Source organism: Macaca mulatta, chromosome 4 (genome assembly GCF_049350105.2).
Source record: "Macaca mulatta isolate MMU2019108-1 chromosome 4, T2T-MMU8v2.0, whole genome shotgun sequence".
Taxonomy (NCBI): Eukaryota; Metazoa; Chordata; class Mammalia; order Primates; family Cercopithecidae; genus Macaca; species Macaca mulatta.
In genome coordinates this window covers 88,789,882-88,813,429 of record NC_133409.1, presented here as the reverse complement: position 1 = coordinate 88,813,429, position 23,548 = coordinate 88,789,882, and the positions used below count along the sequence as shown (strand labels likewise).

The 23,548-nt window shown below is 39.3% G+C and overlaps 1 protein-coding gene across 5 annotated transcripts in view; it reads left to right on the top strand.

Annotated features, from left to right (window-relative positions):
• Positions 1–23,548, top strand: part of KLHL32 (kelch like family member 32) — a 209,815-nt gene that overhangs the window by 128,485 nt on the left and 57,782 nt on the right. For all 5 annotated transcript variants that reach the window (XR_013416044.1, XM_028846772.2, XM_028846771.2 and 2 more), the window contains 1 exon segment: positions 5,656–5,754. Coding sequence is in view for 4 of the 5 variants with exons in the window: in XM_028846772.2 (XP_028702605.1) it covers positions 5,656–5,754 (99 nt within the window). In the remaining variant the exon portion in view is untranslated.

Sequence of the window (23,548 nt, the reverse complement as noted above, 5' to 3'; positions counted from 1 at the left end):
GAAAAAGGTAATGCCTGGGTGTAGAGACTAGTGGATTACTGGCTTTAGCAAAGGAACCAGAAGGTCATGAATTGGAGAAAAGTTTTTAACAACAGGTTGGGGCTACATGGTGACGGTTTCCAAATACAAGCCTCAAAAGTTTGAATTCTCTGATTTATAGAGAACTACTGAATTCTAGCCAGTATTGCTCAAATGGAACACTTCAACAGACATATTTATGAACATTTCCCAATATGATCACAACATTTAGAAATTGGAATTCATGTGTTCTATTATCCTTACTTGAACTATGTTTTTCTTTCTTAAAAATAAACTTCAGGTGTCAGATATAGATGTGCAGTGCATGATTCAATTTAGAAAATTCTTTTCCTTTAAATGGGTGCCACCTTGTGGATACAAAGTCCTTAGTGCAGTGGTTTTGAAACTAAAAGATTGGTGGCAATTTCTCATAGCTAGATAGATCTTGTGTTTCATGTTCCATCTGTGAGAATTCTGTCATAAAGAACTTTATGCAAAACATTTTATGTATATTGAATATATGATCATTTAAAAGCTATTTATGCTGTTGTATCCAGTTCATTTGATGATTATAAGTTCAAGATTCTGATAATTTGCCATTCTGTAATACTGTATAGAAAAAAAAATCCCCAAGAAACAAAATATGAAGAAGGGAGAAAATGCATTCATTTATTCTCATAAATGATATTAGACTACTTTAATTTGCAGTTGTGCAAGCGCTTGTTTTGCTTGCAAAAGTATGTTGTTCATTTGCACACATCGTATGTGTGTTTACTAAAGACCTTAGTTGTCTGACTTTAACATGCTCAAATCCTTCAGTCTACTCTACACGTAAACCAAGAAGCAAGTAATTTAAAAATCTCCTTATGCAAGAAATGAAGAAGATAGCTTTGAAGATCTGAAAATACAAAATTTTCTGAAGATGCCAACTCACTTGTTCACAGGCAGGAAAAAAAAAAGGGCACAATGAGACTTACCATGGCTGTTAAAGACAGTCACTACCAGTGACCAATCCAAGAGGCAAGGTAAAAGGGAGAGGGAAAATAAAGAGAAAAAGAAGACAGAATTGAGAGAATAGACACCTGATGATCCAGGAGGATGAGCTGAAGAAGGAGGGGCAGGGATGCCGTGGGGACTGTGGGGTGTCCCTGTTCCCACTGCTCAGTCCCAGTTCCACCCTCCCAGAACCCTCATGTGAGGTGTGGGCACTGACTGAGGTAGCCCACATCATCATGCCCTGCACAGAATCTCACTTCAGGTCCCATTTCACTCCTCTTTCACCAGATTCTGGCACCATATTCTTCCTGGAGACCAAGAATCCCAGTCTTATTGCAGTTTAGAGGGCCTTCATTGAAGATCATGCAGATTCACCTGTCTGCTACCAACCTTGCTTGGATTGGTGAGCAGAGGACATGTTGGCCCAGAGTATTCAAGCGTGCCTCCTACCAGCAGGGTGATTGGGCCACCCCATGACTGAATTCTGACATAATTTCTCCTACCGGGTACCCATCCCCTTCTCCTGCATTTGTGGGTTTTACACTATTACTTTGCCACATCGTTCTGTGTCACCCTAAATACAGCCACTGGTCAGTTCTTATGCCTGCCAAAATGAGTGTAGAGTGTAGAGTTTCAGCATTTGGAATGGGAATCAGCTGTGGCCTTCTTATTCATATGACCTTGACTGCTACAAGTTGCAGGAGGGATTCCTGGGTCGGTTCCTGACCACATCTCATTACTTGGTGAGGTGAGGCTAGAGATGACCTCCCGGCTAGCACTGTCCAGCATCCCTCATTTGTGAACAGCCCATTGTGTTCTGCCACCTGCAGGTCAGGCGGGGAAAGAATCCTCTATACAGATAGTCCTGTGAACAAGAAACATTCATACCCCCACCTAAGTTTGCTCCTGGTTGCATCAAAACCTGTTTGCAAATCTGGAGAGGCCCCAGCTCTACGGGTGAGCTCCACCCAAGCAAGTGAGCATCACTGGAGGGTAGAGGCAATGCCTAGCCTAGTTTGGCTTCTTTTAGGGTTTCCTTTTCCCCCAGTCCCCCTTCCCACCCCACTCCCCCGCCACTGGATTCTGGAGCACTTGGCTTTATGCATCTAGCATTTTCTTGATCTCTTGTTATTAAGACATTGTGTCTTGTCCACTGTTTATGCCTCTAGCTGCGATATGCTCCTCCAGACTGATGAGTGACTGGATGTGTCAGGCCACTCACATTAGCTCCTATTCCCCACCCTGTGTGCTTTCAGATCTTGGGGAACATCTCTTCCTTCCTGCAGGTGGTCCTTGAGTGACCTTCTTCCTGTTCATCCTGGTTTGAGTGTAAGACTGCATGTTGATGGGTATGTTTCAGAAATACCTAAATATAATGCTTGGCAGAAGTTAAATGCAGCTGTCTTAATTGTTCTCCATAAACCTGTGTGTTTGAGATCCCTTTTTTCTGCAGAGGTTGTTCTTTTGGCCAGTCCTTTGAGGCAGGTGACAGATAAATTCAACACACTGTAAATCATGAGGAGATTGGACCTTTGATTTTATTGCTGGCCAAACACAAATTTCCTGGAAAAATATGTTTGAACGGTCAGTCACCAAAGAGCAACAAAGCTGAATTAAAAGTCTCTGGTACAGTGAGGTTTGCAAACACTGGTTCTGTTTCCGTAAGTGAGAACAGCTGTCCTGGTAGGGTTTCTTTCTCCACCCCTTTAAGAGCACTTAGAGATTTTCTCTGCTAAAGCATATTTTAGAAAACTTATGTTATAATGAGTGGAAGGAAAAAACTACAAAACAAAAAAATTTTAAAAAGACAAAAACAATCGCCATATGGCTTTTTCATGTGCAGGCTTCTGGAAGTCCGCCTGCTGGATGTGTAACACATGCTATGGAATATTCATCTTGTCTCTCTGTGATCTCTGTCTTTGTGTTTGCTACTAGTGAGCCTTGGAGGTTATCACAAATACCAGTTGTGTGAAATGAGCACAACTGACAGGATTTAAAGGCTAAAACCAACCTTTCTAATCCATCTATTCCCCATTCTCCTCCTTAGGCCTTGCCTCTTCTGCAAGACTATATGACATCCTTGCTCCTCTGATGGGAGCTACAGTAATTTCCTGAATGTCAGTCAAAGCCTCCTTCCTTGAGGAGTTGGAGAAATTCGGGTTTCTCTTTCTGACTAGATGGAAAAGGAGATATAAAGACTTTTCAGAATAAGATGAGGGTTGGCATTTTTGCCACATGTGCTTGACTTTTTCACTTCTTTGCTAGCTTAGAAATATAGAGTCCTTTTTTCTTTCTTATAAAATTAGTTAAAATTGATTCTGAATTAAAAATATGTGTAGAGATCAGTTATTACATCAAAATAACTTCATGAATATTGAGCAACAGCTATGTGTGCTGGACATTGTTCTGAGTGCTGGGGATACAAAATAGATTAAGTCCCTGCTCTCCTGAAACTTACAGTGAGCAGAGGAAAATAAGCAAATAGGCAAAAAGATATATAATGTGAGGTGGTAAGCACTATGGTGAAGAATAGAACAAAGTTAGGAGCTAGGGAATGATTGCTGTTCAGGGGTGGGTCACTGTTCTACATAGGATGGTCAGGGAAGGCATCTCAGGTAAGACAATATCTGAAGGATATGAGGGAGTGGCCCAGGCAGAACAAACAACTAGTTGTAAACACCAAGGTGCTCAGCATATTCAAGACCTTTTTAGGTTATAGTGAAGACTTTTTGGATTTTATTTTCATTGAAATGGAAAGTCTTCAGAAAGTTCTGAATAAAAAGAGTGACATGATTTCATTTGTGTTTTTAAAGAACCAGTTTGGTTGATATTACTAAAACAGATAGTGTGAGTGGACAAAGGAGAAAGAGGAGAAAGCAGGGCAACTAGCTAGGAGGTGATTACAGTTAAGTTTAAAAAGAGGAGTTGACTGGACTAAAGCAGTGATGATGGAGTCATGAGCAGTGATCAGATTCTGAAACTATTTTGAAGACAGAACCAACAGGTCTGACTGATGAATTGGATATAAGGCCTAAGGAAAAGAAGAGTCAAGAATGACCCTGAGGTTTTCAAACCTACCATCCAGTAGAAAGAGAACCTATAGTGATGCAGGAACAAGAGGGGACAGTTGCAGGCAGAAGGGGTTGGGATCAAGCACACAAGTGGACTGTTGGAGAGAGCAAAAGGTACTGATACAGATGTAGGTAGATGGGTTGGTAGATTTGGTGGTAAGAGGTTTTCAAGGATCATGAAGTGAAAATCCGGTGGCAGAGGAGGAGTTGGAGGCTTGAGAAAGGAGTGTGGCGAAGTAGTAGAGTGGAGGGGTGAATTGACTAGTGCCTCCCTGTGCATCAGAGTCACTCAGGACACTTGTTAAAACACTAGTTGCCTCACCCTGAAACGTACTGATTCAGTACATCTGGGAGGCGCCCAAGAGTTTGCAGTTTAGTAAGTTCCTAGGTGATGCCAATGCTGCTGGTCCAAAGACCAGACTTCGGGAGCCACTGGGCTGGGGAAATGGGTTAGAATGGAGGGCTGGGGCATCACTAAAGGCCTCCTTGCATCTGGCAGTGATTCATGTGAATTTTGTCAACATGGTCGTGTGCCTTTTTTCCAGCCCTGATCAGCTGCTCAACAGCTGGCAGCAGGAGGTAGATAACTGGACTTAACAAAATGAAGAATTGGTATCACCAGGATACTTAGGAGGCATTACCTCTATGTGATGTCTTTGTATTCTGAAAATACTAGTTGAACATCCTTTATTTTAAATAGAAAGGATAAGAGAATCTGAGACTGAGAAAGAGGAAAATGGAAGTTTGCGGATAAAGCTTACTGTTGTAGGACTTAGAAGTAAAATGGAGGTCGGGCGTGGTGGCTCATGCCTGTAATCCCAGCACTTTGGGAGGCCAAGACAGGCGGATCACTTGAGGTTGGAGTTCGAGACCAGCCTGGCCAACATGGTGAAACCCTGTCTGTACTAAAAATACAAAATTAGCTGGGCGTGGTGGCACATGCCTGTAATCCCAGCTACTTGGGAGGCTGAGGCAGGAGTATCGCTTGAACCTGAGAGGCGGAGGTTGCAGTGAGCCAGGATTGTGCCATTGCACTCCAGCCTGGGCGACAAGAGTGAAACTCCATCTCAAAAAAAAAAAAAAAGAAGTAAAATGGAGTAATATCCACCTCTGGTCTCATATGGCAAGGAGAAACATATGCCCCTTTCCCTAACATACCTGTTTCTGTGGTCTACTAAAGAGCAAAATTCTGAAATATACTTTGAAAAACTAAAACTCAGTTCTGTTGTATTTTATAAGATTACATCACAGACTGAATTTTGAGGGTTATGTTGTTCTTTGAAAATGTTTATACCCTCCTACAAAAAAATAAGTGGTTAACTGCAGAGCTTCACACACAGAAATGATATCAGCACATGTGGTAAAGAGAAAATCGGCTGTTAGAGTAAGGGCCACAGCTCATGAATGAGAACAGGAAGAGAAGAACTGACTTCCATAAAAAGAAACAATATTAATTGAAATAGAATATGTAAAGCAGAAATTTAAATATACTATGGTATATCTACATATTAAGCGCATTATATTTTTAAGTGTAACTGATAGTTTTCTTTTTGTTAAAAAAACAAAACAGATTTTGCTGGAGCCAGGTGTGATCCAGGATGTGCTAGCAGCGGGCAGTCACCTACAGCTGTTGGAGCTTCTCAATTTATGCTCCCACTATCTCATCCAGGTATGTGAGCTTGCATCCTGCTCATACACCCTTCGTATTCCTTTCCCCGCAGTCATAAGCTGGCCCCCACCAACTGGAGCTGAATGACAGGTAAAGTGGGGGTGGGGTGTGGGCTGTGGTAGCAGAGTTTCTCCAGGACATAAGCTGAGAAGCTCCTAGGAGGGCGGCTGCTGCTCTTGCGTCCAATCACGGACGGAAGCAGGAGTTTTCCTCCACTGTCCTGCCCACCTTAGGTCTCCATGACACCTGAGCAGCCGATTAACTCAGTGACCATGCACAGGGTTCCCTGCAGGGGCCCGGGGAGGTGACGCTGAAAGGAGTCCTAGTCCGAAGCAATATTGTCTGGTTATGGAAATAATCACAAATGTAAGAAAAGTCTAATAGTCATTGAATATTTCAGGAACAGTATCTAGTAAATCACAAAGTCCTTTGTAATTAATTACCATGTGAACTTCCCAGGCAGTAAATGCTAGAGAAGGGATGAGTGATGTTCGTATCCCTGCCCTGATTTGCTGGTCAGGAAAGGCCCCATGAGAACGAGGGAGAGAAACCTCCCCAACACCACGCACTGACTGTGTGTTCACAGTTGTTGCCCAGACAGTCCTCACAATAACTTTGCCCGTTTTTATAGATTTAAAAAATCAGAGGCTTAAAATGTATCCAACTTGCCTGAAGCAATATGGCTGGTAGGACTTTCTGATTCCGAAGACCATTTCTTGGTTGGATGAAAACTCCTTGTTAGATAGGAGTCTATGGGGCATCTTAGGCAAACAGTATGGCTATGAGTCTCTTGGACTTTATAGAGTGTAACTAACTAATTTCCAATTTCAGGATCCTCCCATTTCCCCCACTGGTATCACCTTCACTTGCATTTATTATAGCATTAAAAAAATAATTTGAAGAAATAATAAATTCATCACACAATTTAATGCCACTATCTTTGTGCATATGACATGATATGAGTGAGCAGAAAAGTTTTGTTTTCCTGCCCAATTACTTTATTTTCCTTTTAAATCATTTTCTCTCATTTTAAATATATACTTTTATCATTGACTTCCATTACCTTTTAAGTAGTTTACAAAGCTCTCTCTCGTCTAGCATCTTATTTAATCTTCCCAACAACCCTGGAAGATAGGAACCAGCACTTCCCAGGGAGACAGTGTGAGGAAGGTCAGCCATGTTCACCTGAGGAAAATTCAAATACAGTATATGGAATTCTTATGATTATTTCAGCACATTTAATCTAACAGTAAATGGTTAATGATTTTTTTTTTTTTACCTTATTTTCCTTTCTTTTCCTCTCAATATTGTTAGGTGGTATGGGAAAGCTATTTTTAATGCCTTTCTGCCTGTAGCAAATGGGAATCATGTAGAAAGGTTATAAGACTTCAAAAGTGTGTGTTTGACTTGTGAAATTGAAATTACTTTTATTTGACATTTCTACATCAAATATTGCAACTTGGGCTTTACGCATCATCACCTGATTCACTTTCCCCATGGCAGACAGTAATCAGTGATGCATGTTGACACAGTTTGGTTATAGCAGTAGTTATCATGATACACATTATAAATGCTGTGTATATGCAGGGGTGTGTGGGTATACCTAAGTCTATAATTTTCTGTAAGTGAGAATTCCAGATGAACATTAAAGGTTCATGGGTGTTTCCCCCTTTCCCATCAGATAGGTGATTTGTTGAGATACTAAGTGACTTGTATACTTTGGAATTTAACTTCTGCATTTCATTATTGCGCTGAGGTAAAAGTGTAGCATGCCTGCATGCTTGTGGACAGTTATTATTCAGGCTTCTTCAATAGTGGTTGAAATTTTCACTGTCTTTTCACAAATGTTTTCATTTTGTCATGTAACTTTACTTCTACTTTTTACCTGTGATTATTGCAAGATGTCAAACTTGTAGAAGGAAACTTTGACTACATGAGTACCAAAATCATGTCGATGTAGAAACCTTCCTTATTTCAGCCTTTTAAAAATATATGCCCTGCTTCTCTCTTAGGATTATAAAAATCACAGACTGGGTCAATTCAATGTACTTTTATATTTTGATATAGTCTCATAGTTATATCTGTTTGTAATTTTTTGGTAATATTGTTCAACTGGTTTTTAATTTAATGTGGGACTATTTCATTGAGTATATAAAAATAATATTTTCTTAATGTGAAAAATTCCCAGTGCTTAAAATGTACCCAGGAATTGTGCCCCTTCAATCAATGCTGATATATGCTCCATCTTTGCGTGATACTTTGTCAACTAGGAGTTTTTGAAACCACTCTCTTCACTCAGATGTCTGGTGTTGTTTTGTTGTTCTCAAACTGCCATTCTTTCTTTGACTTCTCTGCCAGAGGAGTGAAGGGCAGACCAGCTCAAATATACCATTGCCCTCCAGTGCTCATTTCAAAGTATCTCCAAGGGGAACCGGTGGACGCTCCCTGAGCCTCACTGTCATCCTGCAGTTCCTCTGAACATGTAAATGGTGCTGCTGCCCTCCTGAAAAGGAGAGGAATACCTGGCACTGTGTGGGCTGCTTTCTCTTGAATTTCCTCTGGCAGGCTGCTGAGAGAAGGAACCCCAAATTGCAGGAGCAGTGCTCCTCTGTGTCAGTGCGGACAGCTATTGAATTAGCTGCCTAATTAGCCTTCTCAGAGGTTCTCAAAGCATGTGTGTGGGAAAAAGGAAAGCTGGGCAATGAACTTGATGCTAATTGTTGGGGAGGTGGAGTGTCTTGCCTTTCTTTAGGCTCCCACTAATCTAGTCTATAGGTTATAGTAGCCTCCTGAGCAGTCTGCTTGTTTCTAGCCTCAATCTGTGGTAACCCATGGTCCCCAGAACATCACTATCTTTTCCCAAGAAAGGGAACCACATATATTGAGGGCCTATCCATCCTGAGTGTTTTGCAGGGACTCCCATTTCCACTGTTAAGTCACCCCTTAACACTGGTGGGTTGTTTTCTTTATACAGATGGAGAAACTTAAATTCAGAACTAGGATGTTGATCTGGTTTGAAAACTTTCATTAGCTACCCTGATCATCATTCAAGTACATTATTTCTCCCACGAAAGTCTTTAGCCTCATCTTCAAGGCCCGGCCTGTCCCTCCCTGGCCTCATCTCCAGCCACAGTGCCTTTCCTAGCCTGTTTTGTTCTGGGCCCTAAGGCAGAGTTTTCATGTTGGGACTTGCCATTAGGGGAGAAGATTCATTGGTAGAGATCCTCAGTGGCAGGCAGAGCCTCTCAGTCCCCTTTAGATTGTACTCAGGGGTAGGAGTGGGGAAAGCTTGATACAGACACACACACACACACACACACACACACACACCCCATCGCCTCTGCTGATGCACAATGCCATAAGATCAGGAATATCGGCAACTGAATTTCGTGTTACATCCCCTGCAAGTGATGCATCAGAAGCTTTGATGAAGATGTCTTTTTTTGTCATTAACTTTCCAAAAAAAAAAAAATGTATACATTTTGTATCACCTTTCCCAAGTATATTCTATTGTCTTATTAACAGTCATTCTTTATGTTCACCAAGTACATTGTCTTTTTAATAATATGCAATTTAAATGTATTGATAAACAGAACCATCACATAGACTTTTCAAATAAAACCACCAAAGTACTGAATACGCAACTCCCTTTTTGATAGGAATATAGGTCTAATATCTATTGCTAGACAGCAGGTGGCAGTGTGAATCCACCAGAATTCAGTAGTTAATTTAAAGCAAAAATCAGGAAAAAAATGAAAAGAAAAATTATTTATTTTGCTACGTATTAGTCTTCTGACCTAATCAGTAAAAAAGTCATTATTCACACCACACTGGGCAATATGCATTGTAATTTTTAACAAATAATAGGAAACTGTTAATGTGTTCACAGGAAATACAGTTTTGTCTTGGGCTGCTGTGGTCATTTATCAGCACACTTTGTGAAATCACTCATTTGTTCTAATTTGAATGTAAATGACTCTAAGGTTTTACAAATAAGGTGACAGACTCACATAAATGTAATTGCAGGGTTCATCTCCCTCTTTTTATATATCACTCATTAGGTTATGAATTAAATACATCGTATTAAACCAGGGGCATGTCCAATGATGATATTGTAATGGCAAATTACTCTATGCTATTAGAGGTGTATTTTTTATTCATGGACATTAATTTGTCATTAAGCGGCATTAGTTTAGCACTTTTATGTGAAAGACGTGACCTGCAAGAGGAGGCGTGCTGCTGGGATGTGAGAGGCTGGGACACAAGGGCTATAGGTAGAGCATTTTATCATTGTAAGGGAAACAGAGAGGGGGGTCTGTTGTATTTGTTTTGTTTTCTGTTTTTACAGCATGAAAGATCATTTCCCCAGATTGAAGGCGTTGTTCTATTTACAGTGTGTACATGTGGATCGTCTAGTAAAGCAAAGCCCAAATTCTTACTATTCTTCAGTCAGAAGCCAAGGAGGAACATAAGGGGAACAGGAGGGAGAAAGGGTCCTGCCCTAAATCTCCTTCTCTGTGACTGATGTTTACTCAGCATCCCTTGTCTTCATTAAATTTTACACTAAGTGGGCTATAGTGAGAAGTAGTTCTTTTCTCTCTTCAGTTAAGGTACAAAGGTTTAAAAAATGCTATTCTCTCACGGAGGAGTTAAGGAGAATTCTGGGTGATTTTCTTCCTTTTTTTTTTGTACCAATGGCGATTTCAATAAGAAACTATTTTTCCACTTTCATTCTGAGAAGCACTAGATTCTTGAAATACCTACACCAGAGCTGAAGGTATCTGAGTGCTGTTTTTGCATCATTCTGCACATGGTTTAATGTGGTTTGGAAAATGTCTCACCACCTCCAGTTACACTGTGGGGCTTTCGAGCAGAGGGATCACACCTTATACTGATTTTATGCCTTATCCCCTCCCTGCCTTCACATTGTGGAAGTTCATTATGTACTGAGGGATTGAAAGGTGCCTCCATTCAGTAATTTTTCTCTGCTTTTTAAATATCAAAATTCATGTTATAGTAGGAAAAATATACTACCAGTCTTTCATTAGTTTTGCCCACTGAATACATTTTTTTTGTTAAAAATCTTTCTTTGGGGATTAAATTTGACACTGAGGAGCTTACATATTTTACAGTATTATAATAGATTATCATTTTTAACCAAGTAATACTACAATGACTTATAGGAGGTTATCTCTTCTAAACAATGTATTATTATAATTTTAATTATTAAATTAAGAGTATCACCTAAATACATAATATATAATGAGTGTTCTGAAGACAATAACTTATCCTCAAGATTGAGGAGAAGTTATAACTCATGTTCATTTTTCTGTAACACTGAACCATTTTTTCCCACATTAGAGAAGACAAATGATTTTACCAACATATATATTTAATATACTCATAATCAAATGCACTGAGTGCTGTTCTATAGTTCACTAGAGCTGAGACTTTTGTGTTTGGAGAAAGTTAAAGTACAGAGTTTGGAAAGCATATTACAAGTGGTTTAATCTTTTGGATTATTTTTAATCAGCAAAAATGATCAAAAAGGGTGGAAATGTATCAGACCTATTAAATCATAGCAAACTAGTAATTATTTGTTCTAATCAAGAGTATTTGCTGTCTGGCATGGGTAATGCAGAATATCATATTTGCCAAATAACATTCCTATTTGGCTCTGAAATGCATCATAAGATCTGCAGTAGCCATTTTAGGGTCCCCATTAATTTTTTTCATATGCTATTATGTTGGCTTTTATTCCCTAAGCCCACACTAAAGGATGTCAGGAAGCGACAGCCCAGAGGCACACTGGCAGGCCAGGCAAGTCATTTCAGCATTTTAATCTGTTATGCGGATAATGTAGGATTGACTGTATCTTCTTTGTTTGTGAGGTTTTTAAAGAGGAGAAAGATTCTCCTGAAAGAATATCTCTTGCAAGAATTCACTAATAATATTAGTCATTTCAAACCTAAGCTAACTGTTGTCAGCTGGATGATTTTAAAATCACTTTCAGTATGCATTTTTCTTTTTAAAAATAAAGTGTTTCCAGTATTTTATTCATGCTAGAGTTCAGAATCAATAATCAAAACAAACAAACCTCAATTTCACTGAATTCCATTATTAATACTTGGAAATTGGTGGAGGTTGTGTAAAAGAAGATCTGTATTTCATTTGAGATATTTATTCTCCCACCCACCCATCTGTAAATATTTCTAGTCATGGGGAAATGTCTCTCCTCTTCCCTGAAGCTAAACTACCTTTCTGCTCCTTATTCCATCAGTTACTCCTTGTGTTTCCTGTGGTTTTGATTTCTCCTACTTTACTGGCACTTTTCTTTCAGTTTATAAATAGGATCAATAAGACGGGAGACACTCTTCTTCATCTCTCATTACCGCAGCTGCTCCTTGACCTCACTCCCCAACCGTACCCAGTGTCGGCATTGCTTACCTCCTGTTCATTCTTCAGGCCCATTGAACTCAGTCTTCTGCCTTCATTACTCCTCAAAAGTTCTTCCAACAAAGTCACCAAAACCTCCTTGTTGTCTGATGCGGCAGGCCTTTGTGGTATCCTAAAGTGACTCCTCTACAGCATTTAGACATTGGGAGCTGCATTCTTTCCTGCGCCTCTCTTTCTCGGGGCTCTCTCCTATTTTCCTCCTACTCATTTTCAGTACCTTTACAAGTGTTCTTCCATTAGCTCCTTGACTGTCCCTCAAAGCATGGGAGCTCTGCATGGGACCCTTCCCTTCTGCTCACTATCGCTCTCTTTCATGTATCTGTGGAGGGTTACTCACTCCAGCCCTCTCTCCTGAGTTCCAGCCCTGTATGCTCAGCCAGCATTTCACTTGGTATCTCACATGCCGCCCAAATCCACCTTTGCCCAGTCTCACACACCTGCTCCTCCTCCTCCTCCCTGTCTTTGTTAAGGGACCATCATCGTTTTAGTCACTCAAGCCTTGGCATAATCTTACACTGCCCAGTCCTCGCGTATTCCACTAAATAGTGTTGGTTTAGCCGTTTAAGTCATTCTCAAATATGCTACCTTCTCTTTCTCCTCATTATCATTGACATCATTAGGGTCGGGACTATTTTTCCTCGACTGCCCTGCAATAACTTAACTGGGGTCCCTGCCTATAGTCTAATGCTAATCAATACTGTACAATCTAAGTTATTTGTCTGGTCCACAAAATAATTTCTTTGCCTAAAATCCAAGCTAGCTTTCCATCTTTTAATTGCAGAACCATGTCCTTTCTCTTTCTTGTCCCTATAATGTACCCTATTCTGACTGTACCCCATGGACAGCTTGTCTTAGCTCCAAGCCAGCTGCCTAGTCTACACTTTCGCTTGGGTATTTCTCAGGCACGTGACCTTTCTGAGTGTGAACCCAAGCCAGAAAACCAGGAGTCATCCTAGAATCACCCATCTCCTTGAGCCCCACATACACTGACACAGAGACCTTTCAGCCCCACCCCCTTAACTTGTCAAATCTCTCTCATTGTCTCTCTTTCCACTACTACTGTCTTCATTCAGATCCACATTACTTATTTTCTGGACTAAAGAAACTTCTTGCTAACTGATGAATCTGCTTTCCCTCTTGCCCCATTCCAGTACCTCCTCCAAAATTCTGTTTGATAGATTTTGAAAAGTTTTTTTTAATCCATGAAAAATTCTGTTTGATTGATTTTTTTAAAAAAATCACAACCTGATCATGTCACATTCTTGCTTAAAATTATTCATTATGATGAATGTGGTTCACATAGTCTTTAGGATGAGGTTCACTCCTTTTAATTTGGAACACAGGGCCTGTCTTTATTATGAAACATGCTATCTCTTTAGCTTTTTTTTTTTTTTTAAACAATTTACTACCCATGTGCAATGCCTGTTCCACAGTCATTATGAACTTTGTGCATTTTCCTGTACCTAAACCTCTTCATACGAAGCCTCCTTTTCTGTGGATTATTTTTCCCTCACTTTGTTACCTTCTGAATTCCTATTTAACTTTCAAGTACTTGACTTACATTGTCTCCTCTTCCAGAGTTGCTTGATCAATCCACCCAGTTGGAATTATATTTTCCTGCTCTTCTTTAATTATGGGCAATCTTCTGGGAGACGGATCACACCATATTGTTTGTGTTAATTTACTTATCTGTCTCCCCAAGACATAGGTTTATGTCCCAAAGTTGTGTGACATTGGACAAGTTACTTAACCTCTTTGTCCCCCAACTCCTCATCTGTGAAACACAGATATGGTATCCTATATACAGTCTACCTTTTAGGGATGTTGAAGGATTCAATGAGACAATGCATGCAAAGTATCTCACAAACACACTGTCCTACATCAGTGAGTGCTCTATAAACCAGAGCTGATATAATGTGGTACTTCACTTGTGAATTCCTCTATTAATTCCACAGTTATCCTCCTACCCAACCCCTCACCCCTGTCTTCCCTCATTTCTGCAAATGTCAGCAACTTTGCTGCCTACTTCAAATTGACAACCTATTGGACAAATCTGTTTCTGAAATTTTGGGGAATAATCACCATTCTGTAAAAGATATTCTTCCTCTTAGCCACTTCTCTTTGATTTTGCTGAAATGCATACATTGTTTTTCAGAAGTCACAAATAATTAAATGAGCCGTCACTTTCTCTCTGCCTCTGAAATTTGAAAACATCATACTGAAATTGTACTTTAATAAATAATAAAATAATGCTTTGACAAAAGCAACAAAATACATGGTATTGACACTTTGTAGACAGAAAATTTTGTTTTATTGTTTCCCCTGCCCTTTCTATAATTAAAACATCTTTTTCCATCCTGGCATACAGAATCCAAGAAACAATTGGAAAAGTCTTTCATCTCTAGTTCTAGTGCATGGTAGGTACTTAGAAACACATATTGTCTGATTGAATTCCTCTGCATGTACCATAAGAGCTCCTGGTGATAGAAACTTTGATTATGAAGTTGCATGATATCCTATGCTTCCTGACTAGGGGACATAAAAGCTGTGTATTTATTTAAAATTAAAAAAGAAATCTGAATTATTCCTTACTGGGAGAATGCTATCCATGTGTCTCACTTCCCTCCATCTGTCTTCCTTTCCTCTGGCTTTCCTTCCGGAGAAAGCAAAGGGGTAGAAAGGGGTGTCTCCACCCCTTTCTCACTGTCTATCCACAAGTATCTTTTAGAACAGGCTACCAACCTTTATCCTGCTGCAACCTTTATCATGCTACAAGCCCTAGGAAGTGCCTGCTTGTCTGTGTCATGGACTTGGCTCCAGATACCCTGGTCTCAGTCCCACACATTCAGTATAATGTTTGCCTGCTTCAGAGGTACAGTTGAAGGGCTTGGGTCACACAATTTGTTTGCTGCAAGAGTATATTTATGCAGGACAGAGTAATTCCTGTCTTCACTGAAATGCATACTCCAGAGTAACGATTCTTAAACTTGACTATGCAAGGAATCATCTGTATAGATGGCTAAAACAGACTACTTGGGCCCCACTCCAGAGTTCCTGATTCAGGAGGTCTGGGAGGGGCCTGAGAACCTGAGAACCTGTATTCTAACAAGTTTTGAGGGATGCTGATGTCTGAACCAGGGAGCACAGTGTGAGAACTCCCACTCTAGATTCTCTTGCCACACTGCTTTTTATCAAGTACCTGACTGTTAAATCACCGATATTCAGATTTTGAAAGTGTATTTGTCACATTTAGATAAATTTGAATTGCTCCTAGTAACATAAAAGATATTGATGCTGTGTATGCTTCATAGCATCCAAAAGATAAAAAGTGAAAATAATGCAAATCTGAAACAAACAAACAAAAAACCTTCCAGGTCTCACTCTTATTCATAATAATGATTAAGACAGTCTGTAGGTAAGTGAGAGATTTAAAAAAAAAAAAAAAAAAAACTACTTTATTAAGTTATGATTGACATACTGAGGGATGATTTAAAGTGTGCAGTACTGGGCTAATTTTCAGCAATCTGACTTTGTGTACTAGAGCAAGTAGGGAAACATATCATAATGACTTCTATACTATTCTTTTAAACATTTTTAAACTGATTTTGCCTATCCTGGTTCAAAAAGTATAGTTATTGAACTTTTAGGTTTGAAACCCTAGTTGCTCAGATAAACTATTTTCAATTAGAAGAAAAATATATATATTAACTTCCCGTATATATTCCATATTCATTGGCAATCTCCTTATGTTATGAGTCAGGTTTAGTGAACTTTGAAACAGCATTTTGCAGCACATAGTGACTGTGGCCAGAATTATTAGCTATTGTTGATGGCTATGTTTCACTTCCTCCCTACTAGATTTCCAGCTTACTAGAGAATTTCCCAACGAACAATATAAAATTATTCATGAGCCTTGGGTATTATGCAAACAATTGATTATGAAAATGTACTAGTAACCTAATTGTAGAATTCCTCTGTTATACAGCACAAATATATTTAAATAGGTCTTGCAAGACTCCAAAAATTAGAGCATGCTGGAGTTTTCCTTGTACTTTTGAATTGCTGCTAATACTTTGTTTTCATTTAATCAAATTGTATCGTATACATATTCATATCAATATATGAATAGATCATTACATACAGTTGTCCATACATTTTTACATATTTATATACAAAATATACCTATATCTCTCTATATGTTTATACATATAAAAATATCTGAGTTTGATTATTTTATCATATTACAAGTTATCTGACCTGCATTGTCAATGAATTGCTCATTTTTTCTTCTATAACAATTAGACAGTTAGATTTTATCCTATCAGCTCTATGACAGTGTTGAGAAAATTCATAGAGCCCTTCACACGCCCAATAAACATGATAACTTTTTTCATATATAGCTGATCCCAAGGCTATTAAAAGATTTGGATTTTGTTTATTTATTGGTTTGTTTCAACCTGTACCAAAGGCCACACCTTCACCGCACATCTACACCAGCCCCCTTTATGTTGCTTTCCCTACTCCTGGAGTACCAGCCTTTCCTGCAGCACCAGGTTAGGTAGTCACACAATACCTTGATTTACAACTAGGTTGTAATCAAAATAGGAAACAGGTGGAATCACAACTGGGTATGGTGCCTTGGATATTAATGGCTTGGCTCAGCAGTGGAATTTCTAAGCCATGTACACTTTTTTGTCTTAATTATGCCTTCATTAAAAGCTTTTATACCCAACAGAATAAAGTAAATATTTTTTGATCTCCATAGTGTGCTCCCAGACTGTAGATTTGCACAGCAGGGTCTTGATAATCTGAATAAATTGTATTTCCCCAAGGAGTTTATCTTTCAAATAAGGTCATAAAGAAATGCAGTTCCCCCATTCGTAGATTTCTCTATGTGCCTTTTCTGCTATGAGTAATATAGAGCTGGGGAACCAGAGTATATTATAGTAATACATACTTGCTTATGGTCCAGTATAATGTCTCTATCTATTCTCCCTACTTATCTCTGGTGAAGTATTTTTTAAGTACAAAAGAAGTGAATGATTTTATGTGGCAGCCATGGTTTTTGCTGACACTCAGAAAAACAATGTCCATATTAGACATTCAGTGTGTTCTTCCCTTTACCCACTCAGTGAGTATGGACTATGCAAAACTATAGTTTGAGTACTGTAAACAGCATTTGTAAAAGGGAATAATGATAACTACTGTATGTTGAGCATCTACTATGTAGAAGGTACTTTACCTGCACTTTTGAGAATCCTTATCACAGATCTGGAATGCAGTGTCACTTTTCCCAATTTTTAGATGAGAAAATTAGACTTGAAAAGATTAACCACTGACTGAAGCCATCCAGGTGGGTCAGCTCCAAATCATGTGTTTTTCCTACAACTCTAAACTAAAGACGCCACCAGGGCCTTGTTCCCACAGCTTATCACCCAATGGAGGAGACAGGGAAACTGTGAAATTAGGAACCTAAGTAAATATGCACAATTAGGTGTACTTGTAATATTTCTAAATCATGAAGAGTAAGATGGCAACACACTTCATGGTGCATACATATGCTAAAAGTAGCACACAGTTCTGAAAAGTTCAGGCAATAGCTTTTTCCCATATTTTTAGGTTGCCATATTTATCTCCAGTGCAGCTAACATTTCTAGGCACGTACCTTTATTTATTTAAATATTAAATATATGCATTAATATTTAATAAATTATTTACATTGTAAAATTGTTAAATATTTTTAGAGGAGCAGAAAAATCTATGTGTTTACCATGAACTAAGAACTAAAAGCAATACAAGTTGCAATTTTAAAGATGTAGTATTTTTTCTTGCCTACCCACTGTATATCAATCAAAACTTGCTAGGTAGCCACTTTCTGAAGACAGAGAGGAAGATCTAAAGAACTAAAGATACTATCTGCACCTTTATGCACGGCTGGGGAGAGAAGAGTCAAACAAATGATACAAGTAGCAAGTGTAATTAAAAGTCAGAGGAGGGAAAGTCCTCCAAGTTGGAGTGGCCTGCCTTTTCCTGGAGATGGAATCTGATCTGGATTGTCCCATAGAGGGGAAGGGCATTTATATTACAGAACTTCCCCTTTCTCACAAGCTTTTTAAAGTCTACTGAAGCAAACGATGTCTTCAGATCCCTCACAAATAATAATCATTTGTGACAAAAGAGTCTCAAAGTTCTGCTTATGGTCTAAAGGAAAACTAATGAGAATTCTTTTGATTATATCTGGGTTTTTTTTGGCAGTTTGCACATTTATCTTTTTCTGATCATCACTAAAAACCAAGAGAAGTAGGCTTCTTTTTCAACATTCTGGGGAAAGGCAGAAAAATCTAACATATAGAAAACAAGGAGACCCAAGCAAGATTCATTGTGGAAGTCAGGCCTCATGTATCTGGTACCACAAGTGGGCATTCCATTATATTGCCCAGTTGTATGAAAAACCCGACACCTAGTTAGCATCACAAGGGAATTTCTGAAGCTCAGATCAAGTACTTAACACTTTTCTCAGTTAATTGTGGGAGAGCTGTTTATTTTGCCCAACTGTTAAGTTATATCTATAACCAAGCTATTATTTCCTCTTTCCATGTAAAGTCATAGATGTGCCTCACAACTGTTTGCTTTTTTTCATTCTTGATCCAACAAATACTTCTCTGTTGCAATCTGTGAGAAAGACATTATGATTGGCATTGTGCAGAATACAAAAAGCATGTGATGCAAAACCTACTTTTTACTAGTTTACTAGGTACCTTTTTAATAGTTTGAAGATAAGCTACATGCATGAATAGCTTAGTGGCAAGCTTATTGTGTATGTGATAGGAGACTTGAAGTGGGAGACATTAGAATTCATTCAGTGATAAAGAGCCTTAAACATACCATATCCTACTTGCTACTTTGTCCTTAAAAGCAGCTGATAAAATTTTTAAATTTCACTTTGAGTTAACATTGTTAAAAATCAAACCATAGTGATTTTTATGTAGAGTGGTTTCTCAGGCTATTTGGAATAGATTTGGGAGTGGTTTTAAAAAGATAATTTCTTCACTTACATAGCCAAGGATGGCCTTTCATTTAGAGGAATTTTCAAATTGTGATATAAAATCAACATTGTATATAAGAACTTCATGTATGCTACTACATCATGGGCATAGAAACCACTATGTCTCCTGCCTATCTTTATCTGTAGTAAAGTATCGACATGGGATAATTTAGGTGACATTTCGAAGGAGACTTGTCTGAGTGAAGTGCATCAATAATTGGAAATGAAAGATTATAATTACATTGATGAAACAAAGCATTGTTAAAATAGCCGCATCTGTTGAGTGTTATTACCCAGAAAAATCTGTAACCCTGTTCAATTTGGACATCTTAGAGGGGGAAAACTTGGGAAATCAAAATGACATTACTCTTGTTTTAACCTTGAGAGGAGTTTATTATTATCTTTAACCCAAGTTGTGGTTTTCTATACTGACAGTACTTGATGCTTATTTTTCTTTCACAAGTCAGTGGCATTCTCAGAACTAGATGAGACAACAAGAGAAATAGGTGTTTTTAAGGCTTTGTTTTGAAGGGTGCCTCATCTAGTTCTAAGAATGTCAGAACACCTATTTTTAAGATGACTGCATCCACTATAGATTATCTCCATTATCTCCCCCACAAACAGATATCATATAATTATGTATAATGTGTATAATTTCTGTGCCAGAGGCATGATTAAACTGCAGTGTGGATGGACAAGGGGTTATTGACAAGCCAGGGAGCCACGGCGGTAGCCAAAACTAAGACTACGTTTCAGAAATTCAGATGATTGAGTCTCAGCTTGTATCATCATTGGCACACAAGACACAGCTCTTGAGCATGACATCCCTAAGCTAGGCTGTGGGTTGTGTGTGGTAAATACGCCGACTCTAGGTATAAGGCTAATGGTTTTCTCTCATTCAAGAAGGTATAGGAGAATACAAGTGAGTCTGGGTGGCATTATTTCAGAGATAGGCTTAAATCTACTCTAAATTATAAACAAAGTACTTCTTGTATGAACTTTGGTCATTTATTAGTAGTACCTTCCTAATTGAGATATTGAGAGACACCACAAAGGTGATGGCCACTCTGCTGTAAATGAGACCCGCCAGGGGACATCAGTGAGGCCAAGACTAGTTGTTCTCTTGCTGCCTTCACTGGTTTGGGAAGGGTGGGCTGCAAGGCCACAGGGTCAACACTGTCCTCAGACTGCTCTCCTTCCTCCCACTCATGTCCTAACTGCGTGATAATTGCCTTGCAAATGTAATTACACTTGAATATAAACCAAAATAAAACAATATTTGCCTTTCCCATATTTTTACCCCTACCATATTTGGTAGTTAATCTCGGGAATAACCATTGAAGGAACCACTTAGGGGAAAAGGCCACACAGAAAGACAGAGTTTGGGGAATATATAAAGTTTAAAAATTATTGAACTTGAAAAACTAGTGTTTATTCCTTAGCTAGTGTGATATTGGGGACACATTTTATGGCTCTTCTTCTGTTATTTAACTTGTCATTCACACTATGAGAAACAAATAGAAGGAAAAAGAGAAGCCAAATAGCCCTAAACCAAAGGAAAATAAATACTATTTAAAAATATTCCCCAAAGAACAACAATGTATGCACCATGATTCTGAATAGAAACTAAATTTCAAGTGAGAAGCAGTGTGACAGAAATGAAACCTTTTTAGGGAAAAAAAGAGAAAGATTTTCTTTTACTCAAGAGAGTTTCTTGTTGCTGAGCTGTAATTTCCATTCAAAACCACTGCCGCTACCTGGGTACTCCCATTTTTAAGTCACAGAATGTAGGAGAACTGAAACAATCTCGTAATTAGGAAAAAGTATCATTTGAAAAGATATTAAAATCTTTTGATCTAAGTAGCCAATTGATAGAGGAAATAATTCTCTGTTGGACTGAAAAAGAAATTTGGGGTGGATTGATTTTTTTGTCACAGAAGAATGATTATATTGTACTTGTTCAGTAACACTTTCAACTCTAGTCATTATTACCAATTTTCCCACACAGAAAACAGAATGATCACTGGCTTTACCTTTATGTGTATGTGTCAGAAGGCCAGAAAGAGAAAGGGACAATCGGGGAGGCCTGTGAGGTATGAAAAATGGCCTGATTTGGACAAGGTTCAGAATTGGATAGACATATTGGAAAGACATGGGCTATTCTGTTTTTGCCTAATTATAAGCAAACAGAAAAAGCTCATGGGCATTCTTTCATTAAACATACATGTATTAAGCATCTGCTCCCTACTGGATACCAGGGACACACAAGGTGTGAAACACAATCTTTGCTTCCAAGAAGCTTAAATTTGGTAGAGAGAGATAGGTCTGCAGTCGAAGGGTGCTTGCAGTGACAAGTGATGTGCTAGATATGTTTGCACGGGGCAGAGTAGAAGCACACAGGAGGAGGTGGTCAATTTGACCTGATCCAGGGAAGTTGAAAAGATGATCTGGTTTCTTCATTCAGCAAGTGCAGCTTGAATGTACCTGGCGTTGTTCTAGGCTCTGAGGATACGGTGGTGAACAAACCAACAGCTCCTTCCTCCCACAGAGCTTACTGGGGGATCAGGGGAGGAGACAAACACATTATAAACAAATAGGCAAATAAATGCTGGAGATAATTATAGGTGATGACAAACTCTAAAACAAATAAGATGGAGAAATGTGACTGAGGGTGACATGGAGAGGAAGGGAGATGTGCTACATAGGGTATTCAGATGAAACAAGGGAAACACAAATCCTCCCCCATAGGAATTTTGCTTATGCTGCTTCTTTGGCTTGGAGCATCTCCCTGAAATCCCACCATCATCCTGCTTTAAAATGTAGGTTTTGTTATTATTGAGTTATGGTGAGGCCAACAGATCAGGAGACAACTCCCATTGAAAACATGGTTTGTTTCTGCTCCAATAAGAGGGCACAGACCACACCTCCAGGACCACATAGGGAAGCCCCAGGGTTGGTGAGGAGGTAGAAGGAGTGAGGGGGGAAAAGTGGATCAGAGCCTTTATAGTGGTATCTGCAGGAAGGAAGTGGGCAAGGCAGGGTTAGCAGGCTTATGATTGGCTAGTTTGAAAGTTTCCGTGGGTTCTAGAGAGTAGGGGCTGGCTTTGGTTGTCTGGTACTTGGCCCTGGGATGATGGGGACAGAGGACTATTGCCTTCTGGAGTGTAGAAGCCACATAGAGGAGGTGGTTTAGAGTAATGGTTCTGGATTGGTTACTTTGCATATGAAAGCCGTTTGCTCTCTCAAAGAATTGGCTAGCCCTGGGAGGGGCAGTCTCTTCCCAGTCGGTGAGACCCCAGGTGCCAGAACACAGAGAATACAGAAATAAAATGTTGTTAATATACATCCCCATCCTACCCTTTGCCAAGTGAACAAAGGGTGCTTTTCCTTCAACTCTCAGCACCAAACGGCTTCTCAGGGAAGCCTTTACTAACTTTCTACACCAAGTCAACTCCAAGTTAGCCCTTTACTAATTCCAAGTCAAATCCCTGTTACGGACACTCAGAGTCTATATTCTACTCTTCGTAGCTTTTACCTCAATTATAGTTTTCCATGTAATTGTAAGGTTTTTAGATTTATGGCCTTCTCTTTCAGTAGACTATATATCCCATAAGACCTGGGGATTGCCTTTGTTTGCTCATCTGTGTTGCCAATTCCTGCTGTAGTCCTGGCACATAGTGTGAATGTGTAGGTTGTTGTCATGGCTAGAGCCAAGCCAGGGTGGACAGGGTTGCTGCACTGTAGGATGTGAAGATCGCAAAGTCCAGGTCATGGAAGGCTATACAGTGTTACTGAGTTTGGACTTTTTCCCAAAAGCAAATCGGAACTTATTAGTGGGTTTTAAAGAGGTAATAAATATGGCCAGATTCTTGTGAAAAGACAGGATGGAGAGTTTGCTACTGGAAGCAAGAACGGTAATTTAGGACACCATTGCAAGAAGTCCAGACAGGGGATGATAAGGGACAGAACAAGAAATACTAAAGAGGAAAAAGAGACAGGACTGGCGATTGACTAGATAAAAGGGAGGAATATGGGCCAGCTTTTGGGTTCTTGATGTGGGTGTCTAGATGTGACTGTTATCTAAGAGAGGAGATACAGGAGAAGATGCAGGCTATTATAAAATAAGCTCAGTTTAGGCCGAGCACAGTGGCTCACGCCTGTAATCACAGCACTTTGGGAGGCTGAGGTGGGCAAATCATGAGGTCAAGAGATGGACACCATCCTGGCTAACACAGTGAAACCGTGTCTCTACTAAAAATACAAAAAATTAGCCGGGCGTGGTGGCAGGCACCT